Source organism: Lissotriton helveticus, chromosome 12, assembly GCF_964261635.1.
Source record: "Lissotriton helveticus chromosome 12, aLisHel1.1, whole genome shotgun sequence".
In the NCBI taxonomy this organism is placed as follows: Eukaryota; Metazoa; Chordata; class Amphibia; order Caudata; family Salamandridae; genus Lissotriton; species Lissotriton helveticus.
This window is the reverse complement of record NC_136073.1, coordinates 809,229,040-809,247,428: the sequence shown is the minus strand read 5'-3', so window position 1 is coordinate 809,247,428 and position 18,389 is coordinate 809,229,040. Positions and strand designations below refer to the sequence as shown.

The window sequence follows — 18,389 nt, the reverse complement described above, 5'->3', positions numbered from 1 at the left end:
ATTAAAACATCACATTATTTAATTTAGCATCAGCTGAGTCAAAATGGGCATACAAAGGGCAGATTATCAGAAAAGAAGAAACAATTTTGGGAAAATATAAGCAAATCCAATGGGCCTTTGTGTCTCCACCAAAAAGAATACAATTAACTACTTCTTACTCAAAAATGTATTAGAAGATATAAAAGAAAGAACAAGCCACTGGAACCTGAGATTGGCTAGTGTCTGATGAAAACTCAAAATTGAGAAATAGGTTTGGTGCACAGGTGACCATTGCATAGGAAATGGGCTGAAAAGTTAGTTAGATAATCAGGGAAAAAGCAAATGTGTCAAGTCCATCGCGTTGCTATAGTCATCCCCTTTAAACTTGAGAGAATAACTCCGTTACTCATTCCTCAGAATGGTGCCTACAGTGGGTTCTCTGAGCATCTGATAATCTTGGAGGGAGGCAGAGTACTCATTCATTTTCATTGTTAAATGTGCACTTTCATCTGGTGTTTCAACTAACGCATTTCTTTCATCTCTCTTTCCTGACTTCCGTGCCCTCTCTATGTAATCCTGCCCTCCCCCCCCCTCATATGTTATGGTTTGTGACCTCTTTGATGCTCTTTTCTTTGCCTCTTAAATCCCCTGCCTTTCCTCCTATTTCTTCTTACAATCCCTGCTTATTTCGCTTCAAATTCCAACTGGTTTGGTGTTCTATTTCTATTTTTTATTTACAACATACCATTTTTCCCTTGAAATTTCTAATTACCCCCATTGCATTTCTTCCTCTTCTTCTGGCAATCGTTACTCCTTCTACAATTTGCCCTATTCCTCCCACAATTCCTCTCTTTTTCATACTTCAACCCCTCTCGGTTTCCTTTTTCAATTCCCCTGGATAACTACTTACAATTTTGCTTCCCACCTTTTATGATCCTTCTTCCATCTTTGTATCCAAACCCATCCCCCTACAATGTGATCATTACTCTTATGCATCCATTACACCATTCTCTTTGAATTCCTCCTTGCACACTTTGGTTCCCGGTTTGGTGATGTTTTGTTTGCACTTCCACCGCTGACTGTATCTCCCTGTTTTCTACTGCAAATGCTCAAACCTGCCTACAGTTAGCTCCTTGTTCTCCCACTGTCCGAGACCCCAGACGCTGCAATTCCCGTCCCTGCTCCTCCGTTTCTCAGCAGGTGAAGAACCCGTGATCCACAACCAGGACCTCGTGGTGCCCTCGTCCAGTTCTGGAAGCATCGAGGACCAGTCTAGTGTGGCACTGGCCCGTCCCTTCCATCAACACCTGAAGGCCTTATCCTGCGATGAAGTCTGCCTTCTTGCCAAGAACCTGCCCTACCTGTCCCCGGAGGGACTGCTGCCCATTCGACTATCCCCAGTTGGGGCTTACTCCCCACCTTACAGAGGAGTCTTGCCTCTGCTGGAGAACCCAGGCTTGTCTGTGCTCTTGTCTCCACTCTTTCCAAGAAGCAGAACATTCCCCAGCATGTCTTTGCCATCACACCACACTTCTGAGGAGCCACCATGCCAACAGAGAGCTCGCCATCCCGGGGAAGAGTCTTCTACAGAGAACCTGTCCGCTTCTGGAGCAGAATCTGACAGGCATAGGGCAAGCCAGCGGGCCCCCTGGAGGACCCCAGGCTCCCAGCCATGCTGGACCAACATCCAATGTAAGACAACCTTTCTTTTTCCAACTTTTTCCTTTTTTACCTTTGCTGGTTAATCTGTTTTAGGTCTAGCTTGACAGTGCAGAGGCCTGCAAGACTATGTTACACATTCTTTAAAATATGCATAGAGTGTAGCATTAACTCCACCCAGAGTAGTATTTCTCTCACCTCATGCCGGTGGCTGGGTGGCAAGTGGGAGGTGTCTTCATTGAAATGCACGTGGGACTATTTAACACCTGAAAAGTACACACGATCATCATGTTGTTTTGCCATATTTGATTTTGTATTTCTTGCGTGCATCCTACACAGAAAGCAATCCTTTGTTGCTACTTTTTGCCCAGCATTAACATCGCCAAAAGCGATGGATTAAAAGTGATATGCAGTATTTGTGTAGGCAACACAGCAAGCAACAATTGTAAAAATCTGTATTTACATGTGATGGCACACTAATGCCAGACCTGTTGGCATTGCCAGTGTTTGTTTTCTGTAGCCCTTACTGCCAATAATCACTCACACTTCCTTCACACAGAGCACACTATAACTTGCTGGCCATACTTTACCAAGGAAACCCCATTTAAAATCAATAGCCTCAAACTGGATCTTGAAATTACTAGCCACACTCCACCTACATTCAGAGAGCCGGAAATCAGTGGCTATGCGCAGTCACTGTGTGGCTTACTTTAAATCACTAGCTACAGTGCACAACACATTCTGGAAAACACTACTGCAACATAGAGAAACCCCAAATCACAATTCATGCCTCATGAGTGTCGACCACACTTCAGAGGGCTAGCACAGTGAGAACTAAAACTCCCCAGTCACACTCCTCCGGCACAAAGAAAACATATGATTCATACCCCAATAACTGGTGGTTAGGATTGTGAGGAACTATTCAGACGAAGAGCCAGTCATCCAGCCTTCCCACATGTCCAAGCTCCAAGCACAAGAGTCCAGTCCTCCTAAGGGATAGGCCTTCCTAGACTCCTCCCTCCTCTACACCTCCTGGTTCACCCCAAACATCAGTTTACCGCTATAATCTCCCAAACAACTCTACTAAATGATCATGTTATCTCTCCTTTGACTCATTCCAAACCTAATTTTTCCACTCTGATTCTTTGTCCCGGATTCCTTTCTACAGACTCTTCCCTCCTTCCTCTCTCCTTTGCTCATTCCAGACCTCAGCTTACTACTATGATGTCCCAATGAACACTTCTGGTTTTCTTCCCTCTTCTATCCCTCCATTACTCTATTCAGTCCAACTAACAGACTCATGTCCTCCGCTCAAATTAACTCTTACCTACCTATACGAATACTATACTCACATTTCCCTATAATAATCCACCACTAATCCTTTTTGGTCCCAGAGTAGCGTGATACTCGCCAAAAAGTGCCTCAACGCCTCATTAGGGGTAGAATGCGCTATATAAATACAATTACAATACAATACAATAAAATGCTTTCTTCCCCTCACCTGGCAATCCTCCATGGAGGAGATACCCTCGCCCAGGATCAATAGTCATCGAGAGGTTGCGGACAGTGATCCAACCTGACGGGCTACATCCCATTCTTCCCAGAAGTCCAGTGGTCTTGCTCAGTAAATTCACATCACAGTGACCTGTTTTAAATCAGTTGGCCATGGTATTGTATCAACAATATTGACTATGAGTATATTATCAAGGTTAGCATGTATAGGGAATGATAGATTCACTAATATAAACCCGGCATCTACTTACTTTGTTGATACTTTGGTGGTCGATATTGTGGCTACAATATCTTTGCAGGTTGATATTAAAACCACGATTATAATACCTGAGGACTGTGAGTTAACTTTCCCTATGATATTCACTGAAAGGGGGAACCTCTAAGCAACATGTGACTAGATGCATGTGTTTGGTAAATTTAGGATAACATGTACACCTATTGTACATGTTATATTTGCCATCTGTATTTAAGTGTCTACTGATATTTGGGTACAGGTCCTAGTGAAGATTTGGAATGCTTCCTTGGACACGGAGTAATTTATACCACGATTAGATAACTGACTTCTAGGACTCCGGGGCGGGTGTTCTCACATAGAGGATCCCTGTTTGATCTAAGGACCACCGGATAAATCTAGACTGGGTTCCTGTGAACCTGTGGCCATCAAGCTGTGAGAAACCAAATGAATAAAGGTCTCCATCAGATTAAATCCTTCTACATGTGTTGGACCATTTTTTTGTCAGGGGGACAGTTGCATTTTGGATGTGAAATTTGTTCATGATATGCACGTTTCTACTGCCTTGGGATGGCCATGGGGTAATCTCTACAAAACTGGGGTGACTGGGTGTGGGCCAGTTTTGCAGGGAAATCGAATGAAGGTTGAGGAATTGAACTTTGCTAACTGAACAATTTAGTACAGGTTCTATGAGTGTGCTGTTTTTACCATGGTCACTTTCTAAATTCACAAAGTTATTTGCTGCCCTGACTATCAACTTCGGTGACAGGGGTTTCTGTCTCAACTAACACCAAAACGAAATGCGTGACCTTTCACCAGCTCACTGGGAAACTCAGATCCTGATCCCTCTCTCTGTCTGCCACCCGTCACATCTGCCTGACAAACAGCGGAGGCCACTCCTTCTCCCATCTAGCAGCCAAGACCTGGACTGACCCCCCTGCACCTCTGAGCCTGTCCCCCTGCACCTCCGAGCCTGTCCCCCTGCACATCCGAGCCTCACGATCGCTCCAGCAATTCAGGAAGGACCTCAAGACAAGGATGTTCAACCGATAGGAGAATAAGCAGAATTATCCGACAGCACCTCAAGTCCCTCATGGGTGAAGCAGCTGGGCACTACAAATCCTGGTTGAATGATTGATTGAAATGGGGCGGGCAGCAATATCATGCGTAACTGAACTCAAACATCTGGCACTTCAACTTACTGCAACACACTGTTTAGCACCCAATCGCTCTAGCTACAGTGTGAACAGTGAGTGTTAGTAACCCTGCACATCTACCTTAATTTCCAGCGAGTGCTATAACTTCAAATAAGAACCAGACCTACATTTACAGGAACATAAGTATAAGAGATGTAAAGTAAGATCTAGCGAGCAAAGCCAGCCAAGCTCTGAGATGAGCGCCATTTCTTGAACACTGATGCAGCTCAGTTTCCGTGGTTGTAAGTAGGTAGTAGCTGGGACTCAGATTGGGAATGGTGAAGTTGGGAACAGCAGTGGTGGCTAAGCAGTACTGACAAGCACGCACCAGCCAGGCGGCACCTCAGTTTATATGGCAACCTATAAAATATTGAAACCTACAAGTTGGATCCAAAAAAGAAAACCAGAATGTGTTAGAAACGTCTGGGGTAAAGACAGGAAAGCAAGCATTTTTCCAACTCTACCACACTGTTTTGTTTAAGACAGTGGCCTTGTCCAATGTTATCCTGCGGGACTGCACTTGGGTCGACTTGAGATCTTTAGAAAGACATTTAGGCTATATATTTTTCAAAGATTATTCTCCTTAAGAAACTCAGGTTCTGCGAAGGATATTGGAGCAGAGATTCTGGACAAAGACCTTGTCCTGGCCCATGTAGAATACGATTGGACTGCCAGGGTACCGGAACTTCAGCAGCTGCCTTTCCATACCCAAAACTCAAGTCACCAAATTCCCCATAGCTCAAAATCCAGCCTCCAAACCCCGCCAAAGCAGGATTCCACCACAAGAATGTCACTGCTGTAGATCCAAGATCCAGTGGACGTCACCAAGGACTGGTATATCAGATTAGGACACAGTAGAAAACACTGTGGTTAAGTTTAGGACTCATCTCTTCCCATCTTTGTCAATGGAACAGATGTAGTGGTGGGCCAGCAGCCGCTGAGGCGTTCCGGAAGGGCATCTAAAACTTTGACTTGTAGCTCAAAATCTACCAGTACAGGCTGAAATTGTACAGTGATGGGGACAGCCAATGGACAGGAGGTAGCTGAGATCAATAACTTCACTACTTCCCTGTGAGAATAGGGATTGGGATCTCAACCGCGATCCCAAATGATATTGTATGGTCCATGCAAGTTACAAAGATCCTTCAGTGGCTCTGGAATTAGGAAGTGCCTCGCCAGCCAATAAACATGGACCCATGGTGAGGCGTTAAAGCATACTGGCTGGCAGTTTTTTTGGGACTCAAATGGGTGCAATAACTACACATCCTATAGGTACAGGAGAGGGTGAGCACATTGCAAGCTCACCAGTTATTTGAAGATAGGCTACTAGCCGATGCAGTCGTTGCAGATCTTTTTTCTCCTACTGGCTTGAAGGGCCATCGAGACGTCCTTCTACACAGACTCTAGCTAAGCTTTGTGTTGTGCATTTATTCCAGGCATCAGCTTGCCTCCTCCTGGCAATTACAGTCCAGCTCCTCGTGAGTCAGGTAAACCCTTAGTCTGGAGGGACAGTAGAAACCAGGCAGTGGTTCTTCTGGTGAGATGTCTTTCTCCCCACTGGTGCATGGGCAACCTCGTTATCGAAACAATCAATGAAATACTGGCTCAACAAGGGTACATTTATCCTCCTTTGATGGACCAGGTGGGAAGCCAGATCCTACTACTGGTCCGATTAAATATACTCAGGGCCACTGGAATTATGCAGCAGCGGAGGGCCAAATTATGCGGCAGGGTTTGAGTATATTATGTGGCAAGAAAAAGCAAATTGTGCAGCATTATGCAGCACATTCTGGGATAGTATTACTTCCTTATTTTGTCATTTTTAAACTTGTTAAGACTGCCTGGGCAATAGTTGCAACTCATTAGTACCAGTTTATCACCCAACACACAGCAGTAAGCTACAGAAAGGTGAACAGTCAACCTTTGCAAAGGGCCTTCCACTGCACAGCAATACGTGTCGCTGCATTTTACTGACTTTTGAACCGCTTGAGCTAGAAACAATTTTTTTTAAGTCTGCAGAATATGCAGCAGATATTGGATTATATGGCAAAGGCAGCAAATTTATAATTATGCAAAATTCGCGGCTACAGCACAATCATATAATTCCAGTGCCTCTGGATCTACTCCAATTCTGGAGAAGTGCGCCTTGCTGTTGATGTTCAGCTTCCACAAGCTCTGTAGCCACAAGTCACAAGTCAGGTCCGTTTGGGCAGATCTAAGTGGTTTGCTGATTTCAGGTTTGACAGAGCTGTGCCCCATGTCCCAGTGCCTGAGAGATCAGCAGCAGCACTAGAAGAGAGGGGCGGCTGAGTTTCACTCCGGCAGAATCCTACTCTAACCAATGAATACACTGATGCACCCACCAGTTTTAGGGAGAAAACCCTAAGGAGGAACACATGCAAGCTGCCATGTTTAAAGCAAGTCTTCCCAAAGCTGGCATGTTTAAAGCAAATCTTCACAAAGCTGGCATGTTTAGATCAAGTCTTCCCAGAGCTGGCATGTTTAGATCAAGTCTTCCCAGAGCTGGCATGTTTAAAGCAAGTCTTCCCACAGCTGGCATGTTTAAAGCAAGTCTTCACACAGCTGGCATGTTTAAAGCAAGTCTTTCCAAAGCTGGCATGTTTAAAGCAAGTCTTTCCAAAGCTGGCATGTTTAAAGCAAGTCTTTCCAAAGCTGGCATGTTTAAAGCAAGTCTTCCCAAAGGTGGAAGACCAACTTGTGCAGCACGTTCAGGATGTCCAAATTAACTCTTTAATTCACTATGTGTCTATAAATAAAACACACACTTTGTACTCAGCCTTCATAGATGTCACTTATATGACGAAGGCAAGGGACCCCTATTTTGAAAACAGTATTGACCTTTAACTTGGAAGGGCAAGTAGACATCCTCCCCACAGGGGTACAATGCTAAAAGACGTGCCCCTGGACTACAAACCTGCTGCAATCAGTGACTGCACAGCCTGGGTCAAGAAAGGATTAACCACACTCACTTAAAATGGATATACGCTTTCGGCCTCCTTCTGTCAGTACAACCTTGCTCTGAAGATGAACCTTAACTTAGACAAGTTTTCACTTCCACGAAATCACAGAAATGTGGAGTTACCCAGAGGAAACATACGGAACAAGCCAAAAAAGACAGAGAGGGAATGAAAGCACAACTCTACCGACTGTTCAGAGGACCAACATCCCATCAATCCTTTCCAAGCCTCACCTTGTCTGTCTCCACTTCTTTTTGCTTATATCATCTCTTAAACCCATTTATTCATTCTCAGGCTTTCCCTGTTGCTCTGCATCTCTCCCTTTCCCTCAGTTTCTCTGTATCTCACTGTTTAGCTTTTACTCCTGCGCGCAAGTTTGCCACGTGCATGCACGATACTTAATTTGTAATAAAAATACAGGCAACGGTCCAATATTTTTCTTAGAAGTCCCTTGCTGTCATTATAAAATTCACAGATGCCTAGTTTTGATTTCACTGCATGCTTCTTTATTCCACCTCCATACACGCCCTGTCTCTTTATCTCACTCTTCCATATTCTTTTTTCATCCCTGCATTCTGCCCTTTTCACTGTTTCCAGTGTTTTTCTTCCCACTTCCTCCGCCTTTTTCTGACTCTCTCTTGCTCCGGGTCAAAGTCTTATAATGAAAAATAAGTCATGGTCATCAAAACTGGGTGCTGTGGCGTACCACCTGCAACAATAGTATACATGAAGCACTGTTTACGTGTCTATATCTCAACCAGATCAGATTTTTTATTTGCATTTTCACTTATAGTTCTGAATGTATTTTGGGAAGAACAAGCCTACATGTGTTTTATTGCATTTTAGTTGCATTTATATCGAATTTACTACTTCGGATGGGGCACTGAAGCGATTTATGTCGAGTTAATTGCTACTCCGGAAACCAGGGCCATACGCGGGCCAGGTCCCTCTGGGTCTCAGACCCGGTAGTAACTAGAAACGGACATTGAAACAGGTCCCTATTGGGCCCTATATCCATGCCCTTAATTGGCAAAAACATGAATTGATATCTGAAAAATTAATGTAAAAAAAGTTACTGTAATCCATGGCAGCAATAAAATTTCTGTTTATATTTAACGTTTATCACTCTTAGGAAGTTGAAGATTAAATAAGCTATTTCTAGGATTTTGTGTTTCTGTATTTCTTGTCATGTAGCATATCACCCTTGTATAGCGCATAGCTTGACCCGAGTCACGCCTCCAGGTATTTCTAACGGGGCACGGTTCAAAGCTTTGGAGTTGAGTTTCTCACAGTGCCTGTCAGTGGGTAAAATGGTATTCATGATACATTGTCCTCCAATCGTTGGCCTATCTGCAGAGCATACAAGACATTGGTCATGTATTCCAGTTGTAAGTGGGATTCTGTACACATGTGGGTTAAGTAGCTTCACAGCTAACAACCATTGACAAAGCAAATAGTGCTGTCTGGTTTTAGGGGCACTGTGATCAGTTGTTGTACAATATATCCGGAAGCACTTAAACAGCTCAGAGAGGAACCAAATACTGGTCAGATTGCCTACTACAGGAATCATAGAAATGTAGTTTACATGTTTAATCCATACCCTTAAATACATAGGCAGACCCCCTGTACAGAGCCCACCTTTTTAAATCTCACTTAAAAGCCTGCCAGAACCCAATGTTAGTTGTTAATTTAGTAGCACCTGTGTACTGAGAAAGAAAATCTGGAGTGGATGAGCTAGACAAGCATGGACCTATACCTAACCTGGCCCTACAGAGGATCTCCCCTTTATGCTTCTGATGCAGACTGCGTCACATCTGCACTGCTTATAATGTGAGGAAGTTTGTTAAAGGGTGCTGAAAGGCAAAGCTTTTTTCTTCTGTTCAAATAGACAAAACGCATGATATCTACTGATATTTCAATAAAATCCACCACATTTACTGATTTAGCTGTATGGTGGCAAATGGGGTCATACCCTCCCCTCCCTGGCTCAGGCTCTCCTTCCTGTTTGTATCTCTGTTTGGGTCATCTTTTGTCAGCTTTACTATCTCACCGCTGTTTCCCTTCCTGTCCACCATGCTGGTGAACGCTGAGCCGTTCTGTGACCTCAGCTGTTTATCCTAGACTGTAAATGATCTTCCTCAACAGATGTGTTTATATCCGCACGGACTCCTATTGGCTATTCCTGGTCACGTGCTAGACTGTCCAATCAGGAAGGAGCAGAGCCAGGCGGGCGTCTGTTACTTCCTGGTGCTGGCCCTACCGGTCGTTACCAGGTGAGTAGGACCCCCTATCCCTCCCAGTGCAGCGTGAGTGGTCGGTGCCCCCCGCCCCTCTAGACTTGCTGAGACCCCGCCTGCTTAAAAGGTTGTTTATAACAACGCCGCTTTCACTATCGTCTGTCTGCTTTCCCAACTTATTCTATGGGGTCTACAATGCGTGGCAATTTACACTGATAACTGTTTAACAATGTTCATAGTTTCTCAACTGTCTTAAATTTCCCAACCCCCACAGCACACAAAATATCACCCTATCCCACTTGAGCAAACAGACAAATAAAAATATTCCCAACCTTTAAGAGTTAAATTCTCCTTGCTGGCCTCTCCCTAGGGTGGCATGTAAATAACTGCCTGCTTGCTTCAGTTAAACCCCTCCTACTTTGATAGTTCCGGTCTACTGGCTTTACTGGTCTGAGTCACTGTTTCTAATCACTGACGTCAATATTGTGCAATTTCTGGGGTCAAAGCCTGTTATCCAGTCCGGTCGCCTCCTACCTTGCTCTCTGACCTCTCAGGTCATCGTCATCATCCCCGTCCTTGTGAACCAGAACCCGCTTGCTTTCCCTGGGGCTTCCAGACCCTCCCTGGCACCTTCGCCTTGATATCCGAGTCAAGCTGCCTCTTCTCTGGGTTCAGAACAGAAGTCATATTGTGAGTGGCAACCAGAACTCTCACGTGTCCATGCAATATTGTATTGTAATTGCATTTATATAGCGCTTACTACCCCTGACGAGGCGTCGAAGCGCTTATTCGGCGAGTAGCACGCTACTCCGGAACCCATAAAGGATTAGTGGTGAATTAGTATAGTGAAATATGAAATTAATTTGAGCGATGGATATGTTAGTCTGTTATTTGGATTGAAAATGATAGTGGAAGGATAGAAGAGGGAAAAGGTTTGTATTTATATAGCGTTTGTTAACGCACGCTATTCAGGAAGCCAATAAAGGATTAATGGTGAATTAATATGGTGAAATATGAAGTAATTTCAGTGGTAGATATTAGTCTGTTACTTGGAGTGAGAAGGATAGCGGAGGGATAAAAGGGGAAGAAAGATTTGCATTCATATAGCACTTGTTACCCCTGATGGGTGTTGAAGAGCTTTTCTTACCCACCGGTTTTTACTGTGCAATCTAAGCCTGTAATTGTGGATTTAAAATTCAGTAAGCAGGACTGTAAGTACCAATAAGCCTGAACTATTTGAGGCTCAACGTTTGAGCTACTCTCTTATGGATCTCAGGAACTTGAAAGCTGAGGGATCAGAGTTCGGCTACTGTTTTTTTATTTGAATAGTTCAACGACTAATATCCACCACTGAGATTACTTTCATATTTCACCATACTAATTCACCACTAATCCTTTATGGGCTTACGGAGTAACCTGCTTCAACACCCCATCAGGGGTAACAAGCGCTATATAAATACACACCTTTTTCCCTCCTCTATCCTTCTACTATCATTCCAAATCCAAATAACTGACTAACCTATCCACCACTTAAAATGTACTTGCATGTTTCACTATACTAATTCAACTCTAATCCTCTATGGGTCCCGGAGTAGTGTGCTACGCTCTGAAAAAGCGCTTTGACGCCTCGTTGGGGGTAGTAAGCGCTATATCAATGCAATTGCAATACAATACTTCCTAAAGATTACTGTAGCTCTGGTACTCGTTTTGTCGCTGTTAATACACATGCCTTTAAAGGAACTCGTAGAGCTCTGAATGTTTTTCAGGCCCACGTGTGAGTAGCCCACCAGTCCAAAGTTGTTTTTCATATTGAGAGTCCTGGGTTTGATCTACTGAGTGCCTAATTTGTATAAAATCAAGTGGCAATGCTCAAAGATTTGCTCAGAGAACCGCGCCTCACGCTATTAAAGGTTGGGATACCGATTCCCAAGGCTGCATAGTCTTGATCCCTGCTCACACCTCTTTCGTCTGCCACCAGACACTCCCGGCCTCCTTATCTCACTATTGCAGGTTCTTTTTAATCACTGACTTCTCTCTTTGTCACTGTTTTTTTCATCTTTTTCCTATCCACATTTAGGTTTTTCTCTCTCTCTCTTGTTCTGGATCAAAGTATGATGAGAAAAATAATTGCCTGTCCCCAAAAATGAGCTCTGGTTGACCACAACTAAAACCACCTGTTCGAATCGAGCACTGGACCTAACCATGGGATAAATAGGACCACAAGTTGCTGGGGCATCCATGCACTCTATAAATTCTATAGCATAACATAATAAGTACTAGAATAAAATTCGCAGAGCTAGAGAAGATGAACAACTCGTGCATGGACATAGAAACTTGAGGGCTTTGCACTCCTCTTAGCCTCCTCATCAGCCTTTTTTGTCTACCTACTCTTAATGTCTCAACCATTCTTGTTTCTGCTGCCTGGATCCACCACTCTACTTTTGTGTATAGTGTCCCTAATTGGAGTCATCTGGTAACCTTAACTTTGACCCTTGACCTGACTCTGCGTTCACCCCTCACTAACTTTCTGGATTGGACACTACCAGCTCCCCGGGCACCAGAAAAGCCAGGCACAACCTGCTGTCACGGATTATTCCCTACCTGCTCTTTGGAGTTATTTCCTGGGGTCAGAACCTCGTAGCTCTCTGTTAACCCCCTTGCCATCTAAGTAATTGTTAAGTGGCCCTCTGAAGATGTAACCGATTTGTCCAGTCCTGGCTTTTACCCAACAATAGCAAGTGGACTGTGAGTTTTAAGGGGAGAGGAGTTGGCCTAACGGCTAGGGCGCTCGACCTCGGACCTGGAGGAACTGGGTTCGAGTCTCGGTAACGACACCAAAACCTCCTGTGATTCTGGGCAAATCACTTAATCTTCCCGTGCCTAAAATGAAAAGTATCTGGAAAAAGTAAAAAAAAAAAAAATGTAACGTAACGTAACTGGAAACATATGTAAAGCGCTGAATGGAGAGGTCATCATGCTCCAGATTGGGCGTCCGGCATGTTACTGACACCGACATGTGGTCGGCAGCCTGCATATTGCAGACATTTACACCTCTTACCTCCTTCTCTGAAGCATTCAATACCATGCTCTACACAACCCCATTACAACATGCTGGCACATTGAATGTGGTTCAAAGCACTGCCCTCTATAACTGACAAATACAGCCTTATTGTCCACAGGAGTTCCTATTGATTCATCTCATCTCAATAGCAGGGGAAATCCCCCAAGGCTCTCTCCTCTCACGAGTAATTTTAAACTTATATGTAATACTGGTGGGAATCTTTCTGGTAAAGCCAGACACCAGCTTCCGCTAGGATGCAGAAGAGACCGAGCTTTAGCTAAGGATCGCAATCGAATCTTGACATCACCTTTCTTCGTAACTATCCGAACCATGAAGCCCATGCCTGCCTCAGACAAAGTCTGACCAAGATTGATTTCATGTGGGCACCCACTGCCTGCTGTCTGTGACCAGACCGGGCCTGCGTCTCCAGAGCCATCCTTGCCTGCTCTTTGCCTTAAGACTGCTACTGTTCTCAGACCCCATATACTCTCTGGTTATCATACTGTGCTTGCTTTCTGGACTTTTGACACTTCCTGATCTGTACGCCCCCACTTGTCTGCTCTCCAGGGTCTCCAACCAATTCTTTCTTTTATCTGCTTAAGACAAAGGCTGCTCTGTGTGATTCCCTCCTTCCTAATTTTTCTGCTAATACCCTTCCTGTTTCAGTAGGTCTATCCCTGCCTGCTCTGTGGCTTAGACTGTCTTCTTTCATGAGTTTTACATTGTCTGCTCTTTGGGGCCTAACCCTGCCTGCTTGCTGGCCTCACACCATGCCTACTGCCTTTCTCAGGCTGCTTTTTTTCTGAGGCTCGGGCTATGCCTGTTTCATATACACATATTATGTATGATATTTGTGGCCCAACCTCCATCAGGCACCATCTGTTATGCACTTCCTGCAACTTTCTCACCCCCTTTAAATGTGTGTGCCTGCCCATTATGTGCCTGACCCCATTCCATTCCCATTCTCTTTAAGCCACTAATTGTGTTGCAGACTTTGTGCCATTGCACTGGCCTATTGGCCAATGACCTTGAGGGCCCACTGACCCCTGGCTATTGCTGTGTTTCATCATCCAGGCCGCAGTCACTGCACCCATCTCCCTTGCTACGTCACTGCCTCTGACTGGCTGTTTCATTGGTCCAACATCCACTTGGTGATGCTTCTGTGTTCTCACAATGGTAACTGAGTGGGAACGTGTGGGATGTTGTGCGTTGCTCGGCAACCAGCAGAGGGAGTACGTTTTCCCGAGAAGCACACACACTGAGATGAAGTTTCTCTAGGCGCTTGGGAGAATGACCCCAGGTCTCTTCTTTCCAGGTAGGCCGTGTCGTTGCCTCCTCGGTTACATCAGCAGGGGACCAGCGTGGATGGCTGCGGGCGGCGACAGCTGCGCCCATCACCAGGAGCAGAAGAGAGGTAAAGTACCAGGGGGCCATCCTACCCCATAATGCCGTCCCAGTGTTAGAAGGGGAGATGGGGGACCTCCAGTTAGGAGTGGTCGTGAACTCCTCCATGGCAGGCTGTGGTGAGAAAAGGGACAGTGGGGCGGATAGGCTCTTAGACATTGGCTCTTGTGATGGATTCTGGGGTGTACATTTCCTGGCAGTTGCAGGACTTTCAAGTTCTCTGAGAAGCCTCAATGTTGAAAGGTCTGCTCCTCGGCCACTATTGATTAAATATTGTTTATTACAGCACATTTTTCAACACCACCATCTTCTGGGCACAAAAAGCTACTACAGTTCTACGACTCCTGGCCAACTGAAGACATTTTAGAGCTTGCTCTTTACTTGGTCCCTGGGACCGAGGAGACAGATTGTTATTGTTGCCACAAAATCGTATTTGTTTCCTAAGTAGGTTTATTGATAATCCTTTCTAGTGAGGTTTAAGATTTGTTCACAAAGGAAAAAGTTTCATTTCCAAATCATCAAACATTTATTTATTTATTTGGTGTTTTATATAGCGCGAACGTGCCTCGTTAGGTTATCAGAGCGCTGTACACATGTAAATAACCGTATTTCATCTGTATTGGTAAAACAAGAAGAGAGTATTTTCAAACTCAATGCATTTCCAAACTGTCCGAGACTTCAATAGGGGTCACCTCCCTCAACATGTTACATATGGGGTAAAATATGACCTACCATATATCATAAGGATATTGCAAGACACTATTATGTAGATTGGTCAAGCGCACTATCACCCAGGAAAGTATACTGGCGCTGAACAGGTGTGAGTCGAGCGAAAACCTGGACCTACTAGTAGGCAAAAGTGGCAGGCTCATATTTTGGTGGATACTGCTTCCTGAATGCTATAGCGTGTCTCTTCTTTTGTTATGGTATATTGTATTGTATTGTAATTGCATTTATATAGCACTTACTACCTGAACTATTAAATTAATTAGAGCGATGGATATGTTAGTCTGTTATTTGGATTGAAAATGATAGTGGAAGTATAGAAGAGGGATGGGTTTAGAACGTGTTTTTAATGTATAACCATACCTTTACCACTTCAACAAAATATGCTGATAATAAACGCTACATTAAAATCTGGGCTTGGCCCCCCAGCAGTGTCATACCCCTGGGGACAGCTCTCTTTGCATCTCGCTATCAGAACCACCCCATTATATCTGATAAGCAGATGCCTATATATTTACTTTTAAGACTTATTTGGTCTTGAATTCTCCCCGCCACTGATGGCTGATGACAGTTGTCTGATGCACTCTACGCTCAACCACCCTTTGGGGATAGCTTTTTAGCCCCATGACTCTTTGAGGGGGACCTAACACAAGAAATGTTTGGAATCCCTTTTTCCGCTCTGGCTGGGTGCTGCTGACCTATTGTTAACAATTATTTCAAATATGACTAAAGTGTGCTTTCTTCCTCACTCATGTTGTTTGTTGGCTGTTTCTTGATCATTCCGCCTGCAGGGAAGTGCTTGTGAGAATATTTGCATCTGAAAAGTACACTCAATCTTCACACTGTTTGTCACACTAAGGTGTTCATAGCTTATGTGCATTTTATGCAGAAATTATTCATTTTTGTATTTTTATCCCAGCATTGGCAGAGACAATTGGTCTGTGTTTAATATCCTAAATGGCATTTGTGCATGCAGCTCAGCCTGAGTTTATTTCCATTAGCAAATTACAGCCAGATGTAGTGGCTTTGCCAATGCTTATTTTACTTCAGAGTTCGATTAGTTTGAACCTAAATTGCATTATAATTCTCAGACAGTGCTGTTAGGGTTCCCTGACCCCTGACCCCCAGTTCACTTGAAGACCTTTTAGAGCCTGCCATTTACTAGATCCATTAGGTTGTGGGACACACATTATTTTATTGATTCCACAAAATCGTATTTGTTTGTATCCGAAGTATATTTATGATAATCCTTTCTAGTGAGGATTAAGATTTTTTCACAATAGAAAAAGTTTCATTTCCAAATCATCAACTATATAAATCGGCATATTTCATCTGCACTAGTCAAAGGAAAAGAGAGACTTTTCAAACTCGATGCATTTCGGGACATTCTGACTCTTCATTAGAAGTCTCCTCCCTTAGCATTTAATATATATGGGAAAATATACCCCCAGCCGTACAGTGTGAGCATATTGCAAATCACCTGAGGAGTATGTGACCATATAGAGGAATGGGGCCGAAGGCCAATTTCTTTCAAGTGGTCATGGGAATTAAGGTGACTCTCAGAATCCTTTTAACAAATGGCAAAGGGTATTTTATTCCTTATAATTAAGGCTTCCAGTTATTCGTTTTTACTGATTTTTACAGACAAATACAGACAGAAAACAATGTGTTTCCCGTCTGTATTTATTTTTAAAAGCGGAAATATACTGAAAATGATGCTTGTTGTGAAAGACTCTCCATGCTGTCTTTCATGAGTTCCAGGCAACAGCTGAGCAGATAGACAGCATGGAGAGTTAAAAATATCAGGATTAGATTTAAATAAATACAGGCAATTGTTAACAAATACTTGTAGTATAATGCTAATATGTACCTATTGGCTGATCAGAAGTCCATGGTTAGCAGTGTCGAACGCTGCTGAAAGATCTAACAAAATTAAGGCAGTGTTCCCTCCCTTGTCTAAAGTTATTCTGACTTGCTCGGAAGACAATAGACATAAACAATTAACAAAAACAATAACTATATATATATATATATATATATACATCAATATCCTACTGGTGGTCTTCAGGAGGTAGTTATAGTTAGGACCATGTTTCCATTGTAAACGTATACCTTTATTGCCTTTTGACAAATCAAAGTGTTGGTGATTCTTGTTGCACATGGAAAGTTTCAGGGTAATCCGTCAAGCAGGGGTCGAGAAAAGGGGGGGTCAAAACAAGTGTTTTTCTATTTTAAATTCCATATGGAATTTTGAAGATGACTACAGCCCGAACTGCTGGACGAAATACACCACATGTGGAAGAAAGCTAGCTCTTGGTACAAAAAGAGTGCTTTTTTAGGTCGAGCCTAAACAGCACTTGCACTCTAGGCAATTTTTTGTATCTACTTTATGGAGTCTGACTCCTCCTTTGCTTATGATTGGCTTATCTGTGTGTCATTTTAAAAATGCAAGTGTGGTAATGGCGGATAGATGCTGCATGCCCCACCATTTTTGAAAAGTTAACTCCCATGGAGTATTGCCTCGGGAGCGAGCAGCAGCGTTCACTCTGCTTGCGTGCCTTAATGTTGTTGTTTTCCTTATTTCACTATTGCCTTCTGTGCACCGATCTTGACTGCTGTGCTTGGTTCTCTGTCCTTGCTGCTGGCCCCGCCCTCCAACCATTCTTGGGCTCTGCCACTTCCTCAGGGTCTTTGGACGACGATAAGAGTCCTACGAATAGAGCGTTATGGCGTTGCTTGCACTTGTAATTTTTTATTTTTTTAAGATGAACCGTCTGAGTTAAGGAGTTGGGGCGGGCGGGGTGGTTGGGGTGGGTGGTAAGAAACGGTGGGTAGGGCTTGCAGAAACCATGGCACACATGGGACTACCTGTCGCCTGCTCCTCACTGGTTTCCTGTGGTGGGTTAGGAAATGGATGCCGCCGGATCTGAGGGAGGGAGGCACCAGCTCTTTGTCCCCCCCGAGGCCACATGCATGGTTTTTATTTAACGCCTGAGTGTCTGTCGCCTCTTGTCCTCTGCCCTGGCTTTCCTCCTGTGCATACACGTGGCTGCATTTGTGTGTGTGCACTCTGCTGCTGCAGACGCTGCTACAAGCAGATCCCAGAGACACCCTACCTCATTTTAGTTTGCATGGCAGGATGCCTCTGTCCTTTACACGCGAGGCATTCTAAACGAGTCAGGGCGACTTACCGAGGCGAGCCCCCGGTCTTCTCTTGTGTGCCTCGGATGGCATTCGAGGATTTACGCAGTATGTACATTGTCATGTAATTCACGTAGGCCACCGTACTGGCAAGGACGGCTGCCTGCAGAGCTCATAAGGGTCTGTGAAAGGGTTACACCTTGCTGCCGTACATCAGGGTGTTTTTCAACCATGCATGCCTCTTTTGGCTGAAAATCTCTTGAG

General features: G+C 44.1%; 1 protein-coding gene across 2 annotated transcripts in view; it reads left to right on the top strand.

Annotated features, from left to right (window-relative positions):
• The window catches only part of RUSC1 (RUN and SH3 domain containing 1), a 210,664-nt gene that overhangs the window by 56,585 nt on the left and 135,690 nt on the right, over positions 1 to 18,389 (top strand). The window contains exons 2-3 of one of the 2 annotated variants that reach the window (XM_078669581.1): positions 1,105 to 1,671; positions 14,170 to 14,268. The exons of the other annotated variant lie outside the window; for it this stretch is intronic. Coding sequence (XP_078525707.1) covers positions 1,105 to 1,671; positions 14,170 to 14,268 — 666 coding nt within the window. The remainder of the gene's footprint in view (positions 1 to 1,104; positions 1,672 to 14,169; positions 14,269 to 18,389) is intronic. 2 annotated transcript variants of the gene reach the window in all.